Source organism: Capricornis sumatraensis, chromosome 3, assembly GCF_032405125.1.
Source record: "Capricornis sumatraensis isolate serow.1 chromosome 3, serow.2, whole genome shotgun sequence".
Lineage (NCBI taxonomy): Eukaryota > Metazoa > Chordata > Mammalia > Artiodactyla > Bovidae > Capricornis > Capricornis sumatraensis.
Window position 1 is genome coordinate 6,378,802 of NC_091071.1, and position 15,112 is coordinate 6,393,913.

The 15,112-nt window shown below is 60.6% G+C and overlaps 2 protein-coding genes across 3 annotated transcripts; both read left to right on the top strand.

Moving 5' to 3' along the window:
• The first annotated feature begins 1,309 nt into the window (after window positions 1–1,309).
• Window positions 1,310–9,952, top strand: SLC12A9 (solute carrier family 12 member 9). Of its 2 annotated transcripts, XM_068967969.1 has the most exons (13): window positions 1,310–1,490; window positions 1,706–1,840; window positions 2,295–2,426; window positions 3,053–3,361; window positions 4,191–4,298; window positions 4,417–4,528; window positions 5,053–5,210; window positions 5,323–5,405; window positions 5,571–5,695; window positions 5,867–6,059; window positions 6,223–6,397; window positions 6,645–6,791; window positions 8,738–9,952. In XM_068967969.1, the coding sequence occupies exons 1-13, from the start codon at window positions 1,310–1,312 to the stop codon at window positions 9,622–9,624; spliced, it is 2,745 nt and encodes a 914-aa protein (XP_068824070.1). In that variant the 3' UTR covers window positions 9,625–9,952. The 2 variants fall into 2 exon arrangements, with proteins under 2 accessions (XP_068824070.1, XP_068824071.1); XM_068967970.1 differs by lacking the exons at window positions 1,310–1,490; window positions 1,706–1,840 and having other exon boundaries at window positions 2,326–3,361; window positions 5,053–5,228.
• A 499-nt stretch (window positions 9,953–10,451) lies between these two features.
• On the top strand, window positions 10,452–14,169 carry TRIP6 (thyroid hormone receptor interactor 6). The gene is made up of 9 exons (XM_068969144.1): window positions 10,452–10,636; window positions 10,888–11,015; window positions 11,106–11,231; window positions 11,483–11,869; window positions 12,190–12,283; window positions 12,391–12,560; window positions 13,263–13,441; window positions 13,695–13,815; window positions 13,950–14,169. The coding sequence occupies exons 1-9, from the start codon at window positions 10,528–10,530 to the stop codon at window positions 14,079–14,081; spliced, it is 1,446 nt and encodes a 481-aa protein (XP_068825245.1). The 5' UTR covers window positions 10,452–10,527; the 3' UTR covers window positions 14,082–14,169.
• The last annotated feature ends 943 nt before the right edge of the window (window positions 14,170–15,112 follow it).

The following is a 15,112-nucleotide window of genomic DNA, read 5'->3' on the forward strand; positions in this document are numbered from 1 at the left end:
GGCGTAGGCCGACAGGGCCCAGCCTTCCTAGCAGCGCACCTGGGCCAGGTTTCGTGGCCCCGCCCACCTGCCGGAGGCCTTTCGCCGTCAGGACACGCCCCTTTCAGCAGCGTCACCGCCCAGCTCCGAGTGGGGTCCCGCCCACGCGGCGGGCGCTCGTTTGCACCAGGGTGATGGGTGCAGTGGGAGCTGTGGCCAACGCCGTGCCGGAGACGCGCGTCTGAGGGGCTACCCCTGGCTGCACCCCGATCGCACGTGGGGTGGGGAGCCGCGCTGCCAGCGTGAGCCCGGTGGGGCGGGGCTTCCCCCGGGCGCGCCCAGGGGGCGGGGCCGGGCTCGGGGACCAATGGGGCGCGTGTGTGCTGGTGGGGGGCAGGCTCCGGGCCTGGCATCCCGGTAGCCGCAGCTGTCTTTTCCGGCCCCCGCGCCCCCTCAGCCAGTAGCAGACCCCTCCCGCTGTCGGGGATCACCCCCGAGCGACTGCGTCCTCCAGTGGGTGAGTGAGCGCGCTGCCACACCCGGGCTGTGAGGGTGCGCCTGGTCGGGGAGAAGCGAATCTCGGCCCGCTCCAGCCCGCCCCGGGGAGAAAGTGGGGAGGAACCGGTGCAGGAAGGAGGACCACCCTATGTGGCCGGCGATGATGTTTTTGTTTTGGTCGTCGGGGAGTGGCGGGGACGGTAGAGTTTGGGGGATGCCTTGTGTGGGTGGGAGGAATCTGGTGAGGTTAAAGAGAGAGGAGGCTGTCTGAGATGGGCTGAGGGAAGAGGGTTGATGGAGGGCGGGGCTTTGGAAGATTGAGAAGTTTCCTATTGCCCGGGGATGAGGTGATTGCATGGAGGATCTTGGGGGGTAGCTCAGGACCCCGGAGGAACGGGTGAGGAGGGCCTCCTGTCCATAACTCACTTCCCCTTTGAGGGATTTGCTTCCTCTTGTGCTGCTAGTTAAGAAGGTGGAGGATCTTTGCACCTTTCCAGAGCTGCTGCCATCCCTCCTCTCAGGGATATGGGGGAAGGGGTGGCCCCAGGAGCTGGGAGGGGCCTTCATACCCAGTCGTGAGGCTTGGAGCCTGCCATTGGTGGGGCAGTGGCCAGAATCAGCCTGCTCCCCCACCCCCGCCCCCCCACCCATTGACTCTTGGAGTTGCTGGTGAACGTGAGTGTGAGTGTGTGTGTGTGTGTTTCCTTTTGGAGGAAGTTTCTGGGTGTTTGATTAGAGGTGTTTTGTGGGGTCTCCACAGAGCTGCTTTCACTCAGCAAACTCTTTGCAGGCCTTGTAACCCGTTGGTAGCTTCCTCTGCCCGCTCTGGACCATGGCCAGTGAGAACTCTCCTCTGCTGGCCTACCGGCTCCTGGGGGAGGAGGGGGTTTCCTTCCCTGCCAATGGGGCCGGAGGTCCTGGAGGGGCACCGGCCCGGAAACTCTCCACCTTCCTGGGTGTGGTGGTGCCCACGGTCCTGTCCATGTTCAGTATAGTGGTTTTCTTGAGGATTGGTGAGTTGGCGCTGGTTTACTCGAGGGTGGGACTGGAATGAGGTTGGGGAAGGGCCCTGGGAGAAGCTGGTGAATGAAGGGCTTGGGGGAGGGGCCCCCAGTGGCCTTGGGCTTAGCTCTGCCCTGAGGTAACTGATGACCGGTCGGGGTGGGAGGGATGGGAGGGGCGGGAGGGGTGAGCCGCCATCTGACCTGCTTTGCCACTCCTGTCCCAGGGTTTGTGGTGGGTCATGCTGGTCTGCTTCAGGCTTTGGCCATGCTCCTGGTTGCCTACGTCATCCTGGCCCTCACCGTGCTCTCCGTCTGTGCCATCGCCACCAACGGAGCTGTGCGAGGGGGCGGAGCCTACTGTATCCTCAACCATGGGTGGACGGAGGTCTGGGCTCTTCTGTCTTATGTGGGGAGAAGAGGGCCCCTCCCTGCATCTCCTGCGGGGCAGGCCAGTTCTAATGAACATCCAGTGGACAGGTTGGCATGGAGAAGGTCACCAGCGTGGCCTTACACTGTAGAGCCACCGTCGTCGAGTCCCCTGGGTGTCTCCGTGGCTGCCGTTTTGGCTCTAACAGTCCTGCCAGATGGTCTTCATCTTATGAGCAAGGACATTCAAGAGCGCTAGTGACTTGGACAAAGCCACGTGGCTCGGGAGTGGCCGCACTGGGACACACCACGTCTGGGAACAGTTCCGTGTGTTCAGGGAGACAAGGCCTGGAGGGCCAGCTGCTCAGTGCTTTGTGCCTGGGCCCTGCCTCCCATTCCGGTTCAGTTTCTTTTCCCTTAACACTCACCCCCTACTTCCACTTTCAGTCATGATCAGTCGGACTCTGGGGCCTGAGGTTGGCGGCAGCATCGGCCTGATGTTCTACCTGGCTAATGTCTGTGGCTGCGCCGTCTCCCTGCTGGGGCTGGTGGAGGCCATACTTGACGTCTTCGGGGCTGGTCTGTGCGCCCCACTCTGGTCTGGGTGGCCCCGAGGATTTGCAGGGTCAGGGATTCGGGGATCACAGCACGGGGAGAAGCCCTCTCCTGGGAGAGACGCACTTTCTTGAGTGCCTGCTGTGTGCCCAGCCTCATGCAGACATCCTAGAGAATGTGCTAGCCCACAAGGAGCTCACCATCTAGTCGGGGGGGGGGGGACGGCAGGCTGACAATCTGAAAATTGACAAAGCAAGACTGCTGGCACTGCCCACGGAGGGCTAGGATGCTGGAGTACAGTTGGGTGAAGTGCTAGTCTCTCAGTTATGTCTGACTCTTTGCGACCCTGTGAACTGTAGCCCGCCAGACTCCCCTGTCCATGGGGATTCTCCAGGCAAGAATACTAGAGTGGGTTGCCATGCCCTCCTCCAGGGGATCTTCCTGACCCAGGCATCAAACCCAGGTCTCTTGCATTACAGGTGGATTTGTTACCGTCTGAGCCACCAGGGGAGTCCAGTTGGGTGGGGAAGTGGGAAAGATGGCCTTTCTGAGGACAAGTGGGCCAAAGATGGGGTCTCTGCCTGCTCTGAGTCATGACTGGGGTCCCTCCTTGGAGGCGTGGGCATCTAACTGTTCCTTCCTCTCTGCAGATGCCTCGGGGTCCAGTGGCCTCCGGGTTCTGCCCCAGGGCTACGGCTGGAGCCTCCTCTACGGTTCCCTGCTGCTGGGCCTGGTGGGCGGGGTTTGTACCCTGGGGGCCGGCCTCTACGCCCGGGCCTCCTTCCTCACATTCCTGCTGGTCTCCGGTTCCCTGGCCTCCGTGCTGGTCAGCTTTGTGGCTGTGGGGCCCAGGGACATCCCATTGGCCCCTCGGCCTGGCCCCAATGGCTCCTCCCTGCCACCTCAGGTCGGCCACTTCACTGGCTTCAACAGCAGCACCCTGAAGGCTAATCTGGATGGTGAGCTGGGTGCAGGGGTCCTGGGGGTTCTCAGGGTGAGGGGTGAGCCCGTGGTGGGGGTGGCTTGGAATCTCTGGATGAGAACAGATGTCAGAGGTCATCAGTGGTGACAGACTGGACCTGGAGCAGCGCAGGTTGATTAGAATCTGTTGGGCACGTGTTGGCCACTGTGTGTTTGGCCCAGCAAGAATGACCGTGAGACAATCTCTGCCTTAGAGGAACTTGTTTAATCGAGAGAGATAAGATGTACATTTAGGAAACAAATTGCATATTAGGATGGGGTGTGATTCAAGGAGATAAGAATCACAGAGGAGTCCAGAGGAGGGAGACCTGGGTATAGGCTGGGTGGGAAGGGGGTCAGGAAAGCCGGTGGAGCTAGAAGTGGCCTGAGTGGGGCCGGGAAATGCATTTTTGTCTGTTTTGCTGTGCTGGGTCTTACTTGTGGGATGTGAGATCTAGTCCCTTGACCAAGGATTGAATCCGGGCCCGCTGTATTGGGAGCTTGGAGTCCTAGTCCCTGGACCAGCAGGGAAGTCCCAGGGGTTGGAAAATTCAGATAGGAGGGTGAGGAAAGGCAGCTGGGAAAGAGCATGGATGCAGGTGTTGAGGGAAGAACAGAGGTGCATGCAGGAGAAGGAGGAGATGAAGTCAGCTGAGCTCGGGCCAGAGACAGGGCTCAGGGCTGGGGTCTTGGCGAGCTGGGCAGGGTGGCAGGGAGGCAGGGGGTGTGTTTTAGAATAGGAGGGGAGGGAGGCGAGGCCAAAATGCCTGGATCCCTAGGAGGGATGCTGACGCCCTTTGGTCCCTGGGAATAATCCCTTCTCCTCAGCTGGCTACGCCAAGGACTACACCACAGGGGCCATGATGACCTTCGCCAGCGTCTTTGCTGTTCTTTTTAACGGCTGCACGGGCATCATGGCTGGGGCCAACATGTCAGGTGAGCGTCCCTGGGGGAGGGGGCTGCCTTGCCACCTGGTGCCCCTACAAGGTGCTGCGGGGGCTCAGGGATGCAGGGGCTGGTGGAGGACCTTCCCCCTCTGCTCCCTTCCCTCCAGGGGAGCTGAAAGACCCCAGCCGGGCCATTCCTCTGGGCACGATCGTTGCTGTTGCCTATACTTTCTTCATCTACATCCTGCTTTTCTTCCTCTCCAGCTTCACGTGTGACAGGTGCCTGGGCACGGGGCGGAGTGGGGTATGGGAACGGAGTTGTCACACCTGGTTCACCAAGTGAAGCGCTGGCTGGGGATGGTGGTGGGAGAGTTCCACATGGTTGGGGTGCGTGGAAAATGGGCAGTGAGTCGAAGCTGATACCTGAAATGGGGAGGGCTGGCGCCATGGTAAGGGCCCCCCGGAAGCCAGCGTTTGCTTCCTGCCTGGTGCTGACACGTGGCCTGGGGGTGGGGCTTGCCAGTCAGTTCGTGGCTCTATAAATATGTGGCCTCTTGTGCCTATACCGTTGGGAATGTCCACCCTGTGATGAAATCCACAGGAGCCCAATGACAACCAGTAGAACGCCCAGTCTGACCCCCAGGCCCACTCCGTCTATCAGTATGATCTTTGAGGTCAGGGCTGGGGTCCAGTCCAGAACACCCAGCGCTGAAGCCACCTGGTGTTGAGAGCACCGTTCTCACCAGGTCCCTGGGGGTGGATGCACCTTGATTTCCGGCCTTCTCCCCTCTCCGTGCCTGCAGGGTGCTGCTGCAAGAGGACTATGGCTTCTTCCGAGCCATCAGCCTGTGGCCCCCGCTGGTGCTGGTCGGGATCTATGCCACGTCGCTCTCCGCCTCCATGAGCTCCCTCATTGGCGCCTCCCGCATCCTGCACGCCCTGGCCCAGGACGACCTCTTCGGTGGGCTTCCCCTGCCTGGTGCGAGGCTCTGAGCACACCTTCCCGTGCCTGTCTCTGTCCCCTGCTCGGCCTCCGGCTCACCTTTCTGCTTGCCGCCTTTCTGTTTGCACAGGAGTGATCCTGGCGCCGGCCAAGGTGGTATCCCGAGGGGGGAACCCCTGGGGGGCTGTGCTGTATTCCTGGGGCCTCGTGCAGGTAAGCCTGCCTCCTCAAGCTGCCCTCACCCTCAGCCCCTCCGGTTACACTCCTGGGACCGGGGAGGGTTGGGCATGCGTGCGGGGAGACGTGCCCAAGGCGGCAAGATGTGTTGGCGTTTGATGAGGGCGCAAACGAGTGCCCAGCCTTTCGGTCCTCGTCCAGCTGGTGCTCCTGGCCGGAAAGCTGAACACGCTGGCTGCCGTGGTCACCGTTTTCTACTTGGTGGCCTACGCTGCCGTGGACTTGTCCTGCCTGAGCCTGGAATGGGCCTCTGCTCCCAACTTCCGGTGAGAGAAGGAGCTGCCTGTGTCCCCAGAGGAAGGGTGGGAGTAACGGCGGAAAGACGGCGGGAAGGCCTGGGACCACGCGGGGAGATTTGGGACGGGAGCAGAGGTGATGATGTGATTCCGGGCCACCCCGAGCGCTCTGAGCGCTCTTCCTTCTCTGTCGGCCCCCAGCCCCACCTTCAACCTCTTCTCCTGGCACACCTGCTTGCTGGGGGTGGCGTCCTGCCTGCTCATGATGTTCCTCATCAGCCCCGGGGCCGCCGGCGGCTCCCTGCTCCTCATGGGCCTGCTTTCTGCCCTGCTCACGGCTCGAGGAGGGCCCAGCAGCTGGGGCTATGTCAGCCAGGCCCTGCTTTTCCACCAGGTCCAGGGAGCTGGCGGGGGGAGCATGGGGCGGGTTGGGGAGGAGAGGAGGCGGGCTGGGAACACCCCTGCTCCGGGTAGACCTCGGGTTGATTCCCGTCCCGGGTGATGGATGAGGGCCATCTGCCAGAACCCTTCCTCCCCCCGCCTCCCCTTGACCCCAGGTGCGGAAGTACCTGCTCCGGCTGGATGTTCGGAAAGACCACGTGAAGTTCTGGCGGCCGCAGCTGCTGCTCCTGGTGGGGAACCCCCGGGGTGCCCTGCCTCTGCTCCGATTGGCCAACCAGCTCAAGAAAGGGGGTCTCTATGTGCTGGGCCACGTCACCCTGGGAGACCTTGGTCAGTTACCCTGCACTTGCACCCCCCCCCCCCCCCCCGCCCCAGTCCTCTCTCTCTCCCTCTCCCTCTGGTTCCCAGATGCTCTTTGTGTTCTTGGTGTCCCCGAGACCTCTTGCAGTCTTCCCAGATCGCCCTTCCTACCAGGCACGTCCCTGCCCAGACCCTTCTTTTCTGCCCACGTGGGATCTGAACTTGAGGAGAAAGTACATGAGTCTGGCCTACATGTGTTTGCCTGCCTTCTCTGCAGACTCTCTGCCCTCGGACCCTGTGCAGCCGCAGTACGGGGCATGGCTGAGCCTGGTGGACCGGGCCCAAGTGAAGGCCTTTGTGGATCTCACCCTCTCGCCCTCCGTGCGCCAGGGGGCTCAGCACCTGCTGCGGATCTCCGGTCTTGGTGAGCTGCCCTTGGCCCCTTCTGTGGCCCCTCTCACTCTCTGCTCCCCGCCCCCCGAGAGTAAACCACAGGTTGCGTCCTCCGAAAGGAAGCCACCGTCTCGTGCAGATAGGACTTGATTCTCAAAGATAAAAGACAGTGTGTGAGGAGGTCTCCGAGGAGCTGCCTTAGGACTAGAGATGGAAGGACATGGCTTTTTTGGTTTCTTTCTGACCCGTGATTGGGGCACAGGCTCTGAAGAGCGTGTTGTTTTCCTGGGGACAATGGGAGAAGGATTTGAGGCTGGGCATTGCCTCCATCAAAATCCAGGGCAGATGCTTTCTAACCACTGGAGTTCAGAAAGAGGAAGACGGTGGTCACTGATGTGGTGGGCAAGGTTTTGTGATGAGATAGTATCACAGCTGAGCCCTGAGCAGAGAAGGGGGAAGTGATGTAACTAACGAGGCCCTCAGACACTATAAAGGGTGCCGAGGGTGGCAGGGGAGTGGCTGATGCTCTCAGATGGAGTGGAATGTTCCTGGGTTTGTGACCGTGTCCTCTGGCCCAGCACCCCACCTTCCTCCAAACCCCTGCTGAGCCGCCTCCTTCTTTTTCAGTCTCAGGACTAACGTTTGAGCCCTCCCTGAGTGCGTGCTTCCTGCCCCATTACAGTCTGGCTAAAGTTCAGGTGTTGGACATTGCCCTGCTTGTTTGGTTGGTTTCAATGAGAACCCTGGAAAATGCTCAAGATGGGGTGTGATTAGTTTAATTTGCAAGATCGGTTGGAGTTCCCACCTGGTAAGGAGTGCTAGGGGTGTTACCAAGTATTATCAGATAGTATAAGATAGACCCCGCAGTGTCTCCTCCTGTCCCATCTTCTGTGGGGGAGCCCGGACTAGAGACCACGCCTTTCATGCAATTCATCCCACTGAAAATAACTCACATAGAAAGGGAAAGGTTTCCTTTAAGCAGTCAGTTCCCCAGCAAGGAGAATTTGATTTACTGGTAGATTTTGAGTAAACCAGTTGCCCCTTGAGAATGGGTCTTAGAAGAGGTCTGAGTCTTCCTGTAAACCCAACCCTGCCACAGGGGAAATGATCCCATCCCCGGTTTGTTGTTCAGATGCTAAGGCCCAGGAGCTGTCAGCAAGGACTGGGGGCTTTGTGGTTGGCGCAGCACCCACTTAGTGGCTAAGAGAATGGGCTCTGGTGCCCAAGATATCACGGTCACTTGCTGGCCCCAGTGTCTACCAGCCATGAGCCTTTGGCCTAGTTACTTCACTGCTCTGGGTTTCACGTTCCTTATCTGTAAGAGAGGGTGAGTAATCATCTCTACCTCATAGCGTTGCTTCAGGGATCTGATGAGTTAAAAATATGAAGTACTTTCAACAGGACAGGGCCCCCGGTCAGTGTCCAGGTGGTAAGCTCACCGGAGACCGTGCTTTGGACAGGCCATCATTAGGACTCTGCAGTCCTAGAAACGGATTGTGCAGGCCCCCGTCCTGAGCTTTCATCCTCTGCTAGCAGGGTCTAAGCATTATCTCCCTGGGAGTAGAGGCTATGAGTTTGGTTAATCGAGGGGTCCCATCTGCCAGTGGAGTCAGACTTACTTTCCATCACGAAAAGGTGTGCGGCTTGAAGCCCAGAATGAATGCATCCTTCTGCCATGGACCGGAAGTGCTCCTTAGTTAAAGCAAGCTTTAGGGCGCACTTTGCTATTTAGGTGGGAGAGATTACTCATGGAGATAAATCAAATAAACGCATGTGAAAGTGTTTGGGAACATGGAAAGTCATTATGCAAATGTGCATAATGTGGCCTTAAGAGGCCAAGTACAATGCACATGTCATGCCTGACGGCTGACACATGGTGCCGTCAGTGTGGGAGCGGGTGCCCGTTGGCACTCTGTGAGCTCAGCTCACCCGTCTGACTCCCCTGGGTTCCTTCCCACCTACCTCTCTGCCCCCCAGGTGGCATGAAGCCCAACACGCTGGTCCTGGGTTTCTACGACGATGCTGCACCCCAGGATCACTTCCTGACTGACCCGGCTTTCTCTGAGCCTGCGGATGGCACCCAGGAGGCTGGGACCCCGGCCCTGAGCACCCTGTTTCCTCCACCCCGGGCTCCTGGGAGCCCCCGGGCTCTCAGTCCCCAGGACTATGTGGCCACCGTGGCAGACGCCCTGAAGATGAACAAGAACGTGGTCCTGGCCCGGGCCTGTGGGGCCCTGCCTCCTGAGCGGCTGAGCCGGGGGTCTGGGGGAACCTCCCAGCTGCACCACGTGGACGTGTGGCCCCTCAACCTGCTGCGGCCGCGGGGTGGGCCTGGCTACGTGGATGTGTGCGGCCTCTTCCTGCTGCAGATGGCGACCATCTTGGGCATGGTGCCCGCCTGGCACAGTGCCCGCCTCCGGATCTTCTTGTGCTTGGGGCCTCGGGAGGCCCCGGGGGCGGCCGAGGGGCGGCTGCGGGCACTGCTGAGCCAGTTGAGGATCCGAGCCGAGGTGCGGGAGGTGGTGTGGGGCGAGGGGGCTGCCTCAGAGGAGCCGGAGGAGGAGGAGGAAGGGGACTTTGTGAACGGCAGGCGGGGAGACGCTGAGGCAGAGGCCCTGGCATGCAGCGCCAACGCCCTGGTTCGGGCCCAGCAGGGGCGTGGTAGAGGAGGGCCTGGTGGGCCTGAGGAAGGGGATGGCGAGGTGGGGCCCGCCACTGCCCTCACCTTCTTGTACCTGCCGCGGCCGCCTGCTGATTCTGCCCGCTACCTGCGCTACCTGGCGCTTCTGGAAATTCTGAGCCGCGATCTGGGCCCCACGCTGCTCATTCACGGTGTCACTCCTGTTACTTGCACTGATCTCTGATGCCCATGCCAAGCAGAGAGAGCATCCAGGTCCGGCGGCCCACCGTGAGAGGAGGGTGAGAAGGGGAAGGGCTGCCTTGTGCCAGCCTCGCACGTGGGACTCAGCCCCTGGTGGACATATTAGGGCATCCTGGTCTCCTGGCCCTGGGTGCAGTTACTAACGCAGGGCAGCTGTCCCCACCACCTTCCTGGGGAAGGCGTCCACAGCCCTCCCTGCGGGCCTCCCTTCCTTCACCCGTGCCTTGACGGGGGCTGGGTCTCCGCTTGTGACTCTAGGCTACCTCAGTCTCCCCCCCCTCCCCCGCCACCTCGCCCAACAGACCCGCCCCCCGGACCCCTGAGGTTGTGATGTTTTTGTTCTTTCATTTTTCTAACTGCTCAATGTGAATAAAAGATCAAGACACTAAATACCGGCTGAGCATTTCTGGAGGCAGAGGGGAGGGGGTGGGTACGTGGGATGGAAAGAGGGAGAAATCTGTATGGGGGATGGGGACAGAGGGGCGTTGGAGAGACTCCGAGCAGGGAGGGGGCCACGTGTGGGACCTGGGGCGCCGGCCTGGGGGTGGGGGGGTGCTGGTGGAGATGCAGGCTGCCGGCAGCCTGAAGACTCGAGGCTCCCGGGGCTCCCGAGGAAAGCGCTCCCTGCTCGCAGGAGGGGGCCCGACTCGGGGAGGGACGGCAGTTTAGGGCCTAGGGGGCCACGTGACCCTCCCCCAGGAATGCGATGATGTCACCGGGGGCGTGGCCATCCCCAAAATTAGGGAGGAAGGGGAAAAAAAAAAAGCCAGAAAAAGTTTCTTTCCTGGAGTCCCAAGCAAGGTGTGGGACGGAAGAAGGGATCCAAGTCAGAGCCCCGGGGCTCTGTGGGGCCCGACCGGCTGTCTGGAGTCCCCCTTTCCAGACCATGTCTGGGCCCACCTGGCTCCCCCCGAAGCAGCCGGAGCCTGCTCGAGCCCCTCAGGGGAGAGCGCTCCCCCGAGGGGCCTCGGGGCCACCCCCGGCCCACGGATCAGGTAAGGCAGCCCCAGTGAGGCCCAGAGGCCCCCGGGCCACCAGCGCTCTCAGCTCTGCCTTGCACCGTCCACGCCCCGCTGAGCAGGCCCCTGTTGCCCCTTCCCCTCCCAGCCCTCCCTGCCCCCGGCCCCACTCGCGGACCCCAGGTGCAGGGCGAGGGGTGAAGAGGGACCCCAGACGGTGGCCTCCACGGGTGTCGTCACCCTGACCTTCCTCATCCCCACCTTGGCTCTCTCTTCCCTCACCCCAGCGCTCCAGCCCCACCCCCGGGTCAATTTTTGCCCCCTCCCACCCGAGCAGTGTTACCAGACCCCCGGGGGACCAGAGGACCGGGGGCTGGCCTGGGTGGGGTGCCATGGAGCACCCCAGCACTCGCAGGTGAGCACAGGCGCTGGGGGATGGGGCGATTCGGGGCAGGAGGGGAGACCGTGGGATTGCATTTCTCCCTGCTTTTTGCTCCTTCCCCAGGGCCTCCCCCCAGACAGGGGGGGCTTGCGCCCGGGAAGTCTGGATGCTGAGATAGACTCCCTGACCAGCATGCTGGCTGAGTTGGACGGGGGTCGAGGTCACGCCCCGAGGCGACCTGACCGGCAGGTGACTCCCCTGTCCTGCCCCTGCCCCTTCCGATCCTTGACCCCGCCCCTCCCCTGTTCCCTACTCTGAATCCCCCCCATTCCCAACCCCCCCCCACCCGCCCACAAGCCCCATGTGAGGGATGCTTACTCCGGGCCCTTGTCAAAGCTGGTTCTTGCCTGGGTGCCTCAAGGGGTCGGGGGAGGGGGGTTCCTACAGATGGGTGTCCTGGAAATGGGCCCAGCTCACTCCTGCTCTACGTCTCTCCCCAGGCTTACGAGCCCCCTGAGCCCCCTGCCTACCGCTCAGGCTCAGGCCCCTTGAGGCCGAATGGAGGGGCGCTTCCTCCCCCGCCGCTCCCAGGGTCCCCCTACGGGGCCCCCACTCCGGCCTCCTATGCTACGGCCAGCACCCCCGCCGGCCCGGCCTTTCCTGTGCAAGTGAAAGTGGCACAACCCGTGAGAGGCTGCGGCCCTCCCAGGCGGGGGGCCTCTCAGGCCTCTGGGCACTCCCCGGGCCCCCACTTTCCTCTCCCAGGCCGAGGTGAAGTCTGGGGGGCTGGCTACAGGAGCCACCGCGAGCCAGGGCCGGGGGTTAAGGAGGAGGCCCCGGGGGTCTCCGGCCCTGCAGGCGCAAGAGGAGGCGGCTACGGGTCCCAGGTACGCCCTGGGCCCTGGGATTTCGGGTTCATCAAAGACAACTGGATGCTGACTGGGTGGGGTGTGGGGGAAGGGGTGTTAATGTTGGAGGTCTGGGATGTCGGGGCTCTGGATCCCCTGTGGATGTGGGGCAGGTCAGGACTAAAAGACGGAGGGGCCTAGATCTACACCCTGGCTGCCAGAGGGGCTCCCCCGGCCCCTGGGCTGGGACTTGTTCTGTGATAAGCTTTCTGGGTAGAACGCTCTGGTCACCCTGGGGACCCTCAGTGACAGCACTGGGACCTAGAGGTAGGGTCAAACCCCTGAGTCTCACCTCCCAGGTGCCCCTCAGCCAGCCTCCCGAGGAGGAGCTTGAGAGGCTGACCAAGAAGCTGGTGCACGACATGAACCACCCGCCCAGCGGGGAGTACTTTGGTGAGCTGACCCCCGGCCTCAGGGAGGTGGGGCTGCAGAGTCAGATGGACAGTGGATCTGGCTTCCCGGCCTGTGAGGGGGTTGACCCTGTCCCTTCCTGTCCCCAGGCCGCTGTGGTGGCTGCGGAGAAGACGTGGTCGGGGATGGGGCCGGGGTCGTGGCCCTGGATCGCGTCTTCCATGTAGGCTGCTTTGTGTGTTCTACGTGCCGGGCCCAGCTCCGGGGCCAGCATTTCTACGCCGTGGAGAGGAGGGCTTATTGTGAGAGCTGCTATGTGGTGAGTGCTTGGGGGCCGGGAGGGCTTCCATGCAATTAGAATGAGTTGGAAACTAGAGGAATAGGGCCTGAAGCAGGGGAACTGACACTGATAAACGAGAAGAAGGGATGAATGAAGTAAGGAGCTCCACACTGGCTGCTGGGAAAGAAGGACGATATTCCCTCATACGTGTGAAGCCTTTATTTATCTTTGGCTGCGCTGGGACTTCGTTGCAGCCAGCCGGCTTTCTCTTGCTGCGGTGCGCGGGCTTCTCATGGCGGTGGCTTCTCTTGTTGCAGACCACGGGCTCTAGAGTGTAGGCTCAGTAGTTGTGGTGCATGGGGTTAGTTGTTCTGAGGCGAATGGGATCTTCCCAGACCAGGGATGGAACTCATGTCCCCTGTCTTGCAGGGCAGATTCTTAACCACTGGACTGCCAGTGAAGTCCCAGGCATTTATTTTAGATTTACAGGAAGGTGCTACATTCCCACAATATCCCAGTGAAGCAGCTACTGCTGCTGAAGGAAAATGAAGCTCAGAGAGGTTAAATAACTTGTCCAGGAAGCTGCAGTGCTGGGGTCAGTACTCAGATCTGTTCAAGGTCACCTTTCACTGAATCCCATGCAGGGGGCTACAGAAATAAGATGGACGGGCTGGCCGGATGCCTGTAAGGGCTCCTGTGGGTCTCCACAGTCCCCGACCTTCCTGCCCTCTTTCCTGCCAGGCCACCCTGGAGAAGTGCTCCACGTGCTCCCAGCCCATCCTGGACCGGATTCTGCGGGCTATGGGGAAGGCCTACCACCCAGGCTGCTTCACCTGTGTGGTGTGCCACCGCGGTCTCGACGGCATTCCTTTCACTGTGGATGCCACGAGCCAGATCCACTGCATCGAGGACTTCCACAGGTCAGCAGGATCCCCAGCTTCTGTCTCAGCATGTCTGGGCTGACCTTTCCCATCTTCCTCATGACTCCTTCCTATTGCAGTACCAGCCTCTCCTGTTTGGCAACCCTGGCTGTGCCTCTTTCCCTAAGATCCCAAACCCTACCTACCTTTGGTCTCTCCCATCCTCTGCTTCGTCCCGCCTTCTTTGGGATCCACTGTTAGTCCCCTCCAACCCTGGGGCTTGACGGCCTCCTGGGTTCCCTTCCGCCCCCAGGAAGTTTGCCCCAAGATGCTCAGTATGTGGTGGGGCCATCATGCCTGAGCCAGGTCAGGAGGAGACCGTGCGAATCGTAGCTCTGGATCGCAGTTTTCACATTGGCTGTTACAAGTGTGAGGTAAGGGGGCCTGGGCAACAGTTGGGGGAGGGAAAGGGTGGTTGGGGTCCAGGGTGCTGGGTGTGGTAAAGCATGCTGGAGAACGATCTCAGGGGTCCAGGCCTGATGGAAAGCGGTTGCTTCTTTCTAAACAGGAGTGTGGGCTGCTGCTCTCCTCTGAGGGTGAGTGTCAGGGCTGCTACCCACTGGACGGGCACATCTTGTGTAAGGCCTGCAGCGCCTGGAGGATCCAGGAGCTCTCAGCCACCGTCACCACCGACTGCTGAGTCTCCCCAGGAGCGTCTGCTGTGCCCTCCCTTCCCGTCCACCACCCTCCCTGACAACTATCTTTATAACTTTGTCACCAAATGCTGTCTCCTTGTCCTCCGGTCATGAAATAACAACCCCACCAGAGTTTACAAAACACTTTGAAGTCTTTGGTCTCATCTGATACTCTCACATCAACCCAACACAAGCAGGCTGTGGTGACTGGTCTGCATTTTTAGGTGAGAAGTGACTTCCTCAGGTTGCATGGCTCCCAAATGGCAGAACCAAGATCGGAAGGGTCTTCCTAGTCCTGGGCCAGTTTTTTGCAACTCCATTGTACACGCTTTTAAAAGTAGTTTCTGTAGAGACACTCCCCCCTCCCAACCCCCTCTCAAGCCCTGGGAACAAGGCTGCAGTATGTGCAAGAAAGGCAGCATTTCCTAAAGTCTTCACACTCAACTCACTTAACAAGGACTTTTTTGTTATCCCTGGGGTAGTGGTGCATTTAATCTGGGGCAGCCCAGATCCTGCTTGGCTCTCAGGCTCACAACCTACAACCGATCTCATCAGGGTGCTGGTTGGGGTCTGCCACTTTTACTTAAAGATCGGGTGCCTTTGTGGAAGAAGAGCAGGATCAATGGGTTTTGCAGGTAGAGCATACTGACAACCAATAACGGCTGGTTCTCTGGTGGGATCACAAAATGGTGGGAAATGCTCTAAAATGGTTGCTGTATCCGCGAAAACGGAAGAGTCCCTAAACCTCTGCCCTGCGCAAGGAGAGGGGAGAACCACTCCCGATGAAGTCGGGGGGCTCCGCGATTAAACATAGGGGGAAAGCGGCTGAATGCCAACTGGTTTAGACTTCGGACACATCCGAGGAAGCGCGACCTTCGACCTCGGCGGGAGGAAGCGCTCCCTCACGGCCGAGGGGGGAGAGGGAGTTTACCGCCCTCCCGAGGCTTGGTCCCGCCCGGCTCCCGTAGTTCCTCTTGCCCTCACAGTTCTCGTCGCGCAGAGCGCGCGAGACTTCTGGGTGCCCGCCCCTTCCCAT

Coding starts and splice junctions, on each gene's coding strand:
- TRIP6 (XM_068969144.1), top strand. CDS start 10,528: ATGTCTGGGCCCACCTGGCTCCCCCCGAAGCAGCCGGAGCCTGCTCGA. Junction 11,232..11,482: donor CGAGGCGACCTGACCGGCAG/GTGACTCCCCTG, acceptor GTCTCTCCCCAG/GCTTACGAGCCCCCTGAGCC. Junction 11,870..12,189: donor GAGGCGGCTACGGGTCCCAG/GTACGCCCTGGG, acceptor CTCACCTCCCAG/GTGCCCCTCAGCCAGCCTCC.
- SLC12A9 (XM_068967969.1), top strand. CDS start 1,310: ATGGCCAGTGAGAACTCTCCTCTGCTGGCCTACCGGCTCCTGGGGGAG. Junction 3,362..4,190: donor CCTGAAGGCTAATCTGGATG/GTGAGCTGGGTG, acceptor CCTTCTCCTCAG/CTGGCTACGCCAAGGACTAC. Junction 4,529..5,052: donor TCCAGCTTCACGTGTGACAG/GTGCCTGGGCAC, acceptor CCGTGCCTGCAG/GGTGCTGCTGCAAGAGGACT.